A 5,915-nucleotide genomic window follows, 5' to 3' on the forward strand; every position below is an offset into this window, starting at 1 on the left:
TTTGACCAACACTATGGATTTCCGGTCTTACACGATTATAATACTCACACATGACGGCTACAGTAATGCCCTCCAACTAACGAAGCTTATCAATCCTCATAACGAAAGTAAAGCAAGTGAACGTTCGCAGAATCTACTTTCCTATTTCACCATCTTGTTGTTGAAAGTAGAAGTAAAATTGCAGACTGGATAATGTTTACTGGAGAAACTGTACAGAAAGAAAAATAGTACTTGAATTTAATATTCATCTGTTTATGTGTAGGTTGTGGAGCGAGATAAACTTCCGTACGAAAACAACCTTCAAAATGATATTTATAACCCAAAGTAAGAAAAACAAACAATTTATGTAAGTAAGAATGATACAAGTGGGTGAGTGTACAAACATTCTGTTTTTAATTAAAGTTGTTTTAAGTTTACATTGGTAGCAAGCTTGATGATGATATAAGCTTTAAGACAATTTATTATTTACACACCAATCACTCACATGAAATTACACCTTTACTACACAGTCACTGAGTCAGTCTCGGATCACTCATGTCATGAGTCAGGACTCACGTACGAGTCACACACTGACTGACTCAGTTGTCAGTGCTAACTAAAAGATGACACAAGAACTACTCTAGACTAGACCCAGTAACTGGGGCGCTGTACTCCTTTTCAACAATTTTTGACTTTATCTGTCGTACTAGCGCCCCAGGGAATGGCACAGAATTTTAACGAATACCCAGTTTTTCGCGACACCCAGCCACAAAAAATGCCTCAAAATGACAAAAAGACCAAACAAACTAGCTCAAAAATCGCCTACTCTATTCTCGATACGTCTAGGATGTAACATCAGGCATTTAATTGTACTCACGATCATTTTTTAAACTCCAAATCGATGATTTTTAACTCCGCATCGTGGAGCGATTGACAAGTCTGCGATTTTCGGATGTGTATGGTAACGAAACATGGCGTCGCGTTGTGGGTGGATGTCCATCAACGGCTGTTTAATGCTACACTTGTTACAGGCGTTGCAGCGAATGCTATACATTGTACACGGGGATGGGTACAGGCGCTGCAGCTAGCGAGTGCCCACGTGCGTTCAATCATGGTCAACGTAACTTACACGGTGCCGGGTTGTTGGAAAATTATCAGAAAGGGGGTGAAAGGTTCTCAGAAAGGGAATATTGTCTGAAAGAGGGGATTTTTCTGGTCTGAAGTCTGCTGGATGAAGCTGGATGGTTCTGGATGAAGTCTGCTGGTCTGGATTTTTCTGGTCATCGCCCCCCCCCCCCCAAAAAAAAAGGAAAAAACGAAAAAAAGGGGAAAAAAGATGATAAATAAATTAAAAAAAATTCTACAGTGACACTGGCAGCACTTAACATTATAAGAAGCAATTTAACCATGCACAAAAATCGTAGGCCTAGATGAAGTTCAGCGGTTTTTATTTATTTATCATATTTTCCCCCTTTTTTTTTTTTTTTTTTTGGGGGGGGGGGCGATGACCAGAAAAATCCCCTCTTTCAGACAATATTCCCTTTCTGAGAAACTTTCACCCCCTTTCTGATAATTTTCCAACAACCCGGCACCGTGTAAGTTACGTTGCCCATGATTGAACGCACGTGGGCACTCGCTAGCTGCAGCGCCTGTACCCATCCCCGTGTACAATGTATAGCATTCGCTGCAACGCCTGTAACAAGTGTAGCATTAAACAGCCGTTGATGGACATCCACCCACAACGCGACGCCATGTTTCGTTACCATACACATCCGAAAATCGCAGACTTGTCAATCGCTCCACGATGCGGAGTTAAAAATCATCGATTTGGAGTTTAAAAAATGATCGTGAGTACAATTAAATGCCTGATGTTACATCCTAGACGTATCGAGAATAGAGTAGGCGATTTTTGAGCTAGTTTGTTTGGTCTTTTTGTCATTTTGAGGCATTTTTTGTGGCTGGGTGTCGCGAAAAACTGGGTATTCGTTAAAATTCTGTGCCATTCCCTGGGGCGCTAGTACGACAGATAAAGTCAAAAATTGTTGAAAAGGAGTACAGCGCCCCAGTTACTGGGTCTAACTCTAGACTAGTCTACAAATGCAGAGACAAGGTAACAACAGCGTTTTGAACTTGGAAGTAAGCTAGTGGAGTAAGCCAACATACCCATCATAAAAGTCCTGACCAAAATCATCATAATAAATTGGTAAATTTTTAAATGAAAATCGGCAGAAAATTCTGCATCTTTTTCTTTCCCCCAATCAATTCAATTGCCCCAATTTTGTGTGTGTAAAATTCAACCTCAACTCAAAGTCCAATAAAAATGAACGCTGTGCTCATGGTTTGTATATCTACAGAAGTACACACTGTGGTGAGTCTATCATTATTATCAAGACAAAATTACGGCATTAATGTTAAAAATCCCGGTACAAAGATTAAAGAGGAGGGGGAATAAAATAAACAACATTAAATCTGCTGGCGCATCGTTCAATTCAACCACAAATTTAATATTAACCTATAATTCCTCTAGACGAAAACACTGCAATTCACCATGACGCACACATGTCCACAATATTCTCTAAATTCAAAATTAACATCAGTTTTAGATAAATAAAACGAATAAATCTCACTTTATTTCACGTACAGTTCCGTGGTTTTCCTTTGACATGTCAAGTATTGTCCGCCATCTTGAACATTTTCCTGGTTTGATCACGTGATTGAATTTCATGCATGTGTGTGTAAAAAGTGCAGTGTCAAAAGAGGGCGCCCTTATAAAAGGAGGCCGCCGCGGGGTCGATAGGATAGGGCGGCCGCGGGATTGTTTTTTTTTTTCATCTGACCTATTTTTTTCTATGCTGATACTCCGTCGGCATTCTTGCGTTTTTTGCTCCATGGTTATAACTAGTTTGATTTTTGTTGGTTGGAGCATGAAAAGTGCAATTATTTTAAATCGAACAAATGATTAGTGCTCTCCTGTTTATTCTCAATTTCAGACGAAGAGCCTTTTTACCCCCAGCACAGCTTTCCCCTACCCCAACTGTGGTTCATGTAACATAAAAGTATCTGGAATATTTGCAGACAATTTGGACTAACAGTTTTTATCTAATATTGCAATAAACTAAAGTTTTCAGAATTGTTCATCATTTTGATCCTTTAGCAAGCAAGCAAGCAAGCAGAGCGGCATATTTGTATTGATTTTTGTGCGGTTTTCCGTAATTTATATTTTGCCTTTGCTTGTAAATGTTGTATGTATTATGTCCTAATCATTATTCCATTTGCTTGTAACATTACTCTTCATTCACTACCTATTAAGTGTTTTATTTATTTGTTTGGATTTGGAAATAAGTGAAATTGAATTGACACCTTAAAAAAGCTGTTTTATTCACATTAACAACGTGTACATGTTCGAGTGAACTGACTGCAAAAATCTGCACAAAGTGTAAGCGAGGTTAAAGGGGCTGGCAGGCAGGCGTTATGCATGAGCCTCATGCAGTCAAATGTTCAGGCTAAGCCAGATAGGCCAAGGGCTCTGGGTTCTGGTTTACAATGCTGCCCTCTATTGATATCAAACCAAAGTAGGCCTACTTGCAATACACCGACATTGCAAAATATGCCAATTCTATGCTGTATCTGAACTACCAGATTTTGCTGTGGTTCAATTCAATTCAATTCAATTCAATTTACATTTATTTCCACAAAGTGACATTTTCACAATATGGATCACCATGTTAACATGCATTGAAGCACCATAAGCTGCCTTGCCTCTCATTGGTAACAGTGTGGCCATCCTGTCCTTTTTAAAACACAGATTGAGTCTGTATGGATTTCTTAAAATAGTTTGAGGATTTATCTAGTGGGTCGCGGAAAATTCTGCGTAGTTTTCACCTAAGGAAAAATATCATTATTCTAAGGCTTGAAAAAAAATAATGGATTCCTCATGTTAGTAGTGGGCTCTAATCCAACTTAGTCCAACAAGGGCAAGGGGTTCAACAAATTATTTATGTTTAGATATGGGGCCCTCATTGCATGCATTGCTGAAGTTCAATCTTGGGCAATCTGTGCTGGGCGAAATTTGTTAGTTTTGGGCAGGCCCGATCGGCACCGCCCACAGTGGCTATAACACTGGAAAGAAACCCACGCATCAACATTTGTACATTTGTACATTATCAAATTTATTCTTAAGTTTCGTATATTAAAAGAAAACAGTTTTACAGTCGTCTCAGACTCAATTTTTTTTTTTTCAAGTACAATTTAAACCTAATTTCCATGTTGGCACCATCCATGCCTCAAGTATTTGTAGACATAATTAGGAATTCCAGTTAGTCATATGTATGCAAGGCATCTGATGCATAACCACAGTACTAGTAGTGTAAATATCATATATACAAATATATACACACCACTCAAGCACAAGACAAGTAGAACTACAATAATTGGAAACAAAAAAAAAGTTGACATACAATTAATTGACTCAATTGAACTTCACACACATTTCATCAATCCGTAGACCTAGACTTGTTTCCAACTCAATACAAATAGCAGCATAGTCATTTTAAAAATAACATCAAGTTTTAAAAACAAAATCGTCCGTCGTTACACTTGATAGTCACAATCTTACCAGATATCAGTTCATATTGAAGTTTCAAGCTTAAAGAATTGTTGTGAAATAAACTAACAGTGTATTGATCACAATTTCAATGACTGTATCATGAAAATAATGGATGGTGCATGTTAGAAATAGCCGTTAGTGGGATACAATCACTGATCAAGGTAATAATGGTATACAATCAGTTTAAATGGCAGGTACACCCCCATTGGTTCCGACTCTCAAGCAGTGTCCAAATTAGTGGCTATGGCTATGACTTGATCGTCACGTGAACATGTGTTGAAGCAAAGAATGCCCTCAAACAACACCCTTAGAAACAGCCTTAGCAATAGCTGTAGCCACAGCCGCCAACTTGTACATGTACACTGCCTAATGCTCTAATTTCCAAAACCTTTAAGTCATGTATATTGATCAGACCTTTTGCACTTAAAGTTATTCGCCGGACAAATCAATCGTTCGAAATTGAAACTTTTTTGCTTTGTGCTTAAGTACACGTGTGTAATGTTATGCGTCTATTGCAGAGCTGTGACGGCGAGAGATGCAACAACTTGCGATTAGAAGCTGTTTTCGGTCCCCAAAACGCAAGTGCGAACACAGGGTGCTTGAATAGACTGCACATCGAGTTGTGCTACATTTGGACCAGATAAGGCATTTAGCAACCATATGACAAGAGAAAACTGGTCCCTCCATGTTGCAAGGCATTGGTCTATTAAGCAACACGTACTTGCCAATAGCCTTAAATTTAAGCACAAAACGACATTTTACTCCGAAAGTAAATGTTAAATGGGTTAATAAAGACTGCATTTTCTGGGATAAATGGAGGTTTACTGCCTATGATGTGTAAATATTAACACATAAACTTATAAAATTAGCCCTGTGTTTTTCAATACTCTGTTTGGAAGTTAGAATTGTTCACAAAAGGTTAAAAACAGGTTGATGTAGTCATGTTGAATGTTGAATGGTAAATAAACTGCGTACAGGGATGTGATTAGATGAATGTAAAAATTCTTGGGAAATGGCTTCCATGTTCCCCCTTATTCTAGACCCGGAACCTCCCAGATAATAAAATTCAGGAGGTTTACAGACTTTAAACATCACTAGAAATACAGCACTACATGTTTGGATACAATGTGGACTAGTACTTTCTCCCTTAAGTGACTGTTTCACTTCTTTGAAGAAAAATTCCTGAGAAATCACATGCCTGTGTATTCTTCAAAATGGACAGCAAGATCCCATTCAGATTTACTTTAATTAAGCTTTGATTCACGAGTAATAATAATGGGTGGTAGTTTTCTCTTCCCCCCACCCCCACCCCCAACCCCACCCCCTCCCC

General features: G+C 38.5%; 1 protein-coding gene across 2 annotated transcripts in view; it reads right to left on the minus strand.

Annotated features, from left to right (window-relative positions):
* LOC139940141 (USP6 N-terminal-like protein) overlaps positions 1-2,694 on the minus strand; it is a 61,490-nt gene extending 58,796 nt beyond the window's left edge. The window contains exons 1-2 of one of the 2 annotated variants that reach the window (XM_071936400.1): positions 2,607-2,694; positions 49-208 (exon numbers count right to left, since the gene is read on the minus strand). In XM_071936400.1, coding sequence (XP_071792501.1) covers positions 49-52 — 4 coding nt within the window. In that variant the 5' untranslated portion in view covers positions 53-208; positions 2,607-2,694. The remainder of the gene's footprint in view (positions 1-48; positions 209-2,606) is intronic. The other variant, XM_071936401.1, reaches the window with a different exon arrangement.
* Between the last annotated feature and the right edge of the window lie 3,221 nt (positions 2,695-5,915).

This window comes from Asterias amurensis, chromosome 7 (genome assembly GCF_032118995.1).
Source record: "Asterias amurensis chromosome 7, ASM3211899v1".
NCBI classification, from domain to species: domain Eukaryota; kingdom Metazoa; phylum Echinodermata; class Asteroidea; order Forcipulatida; family Asteriidae; genus Asterias; species Asterias amurensis.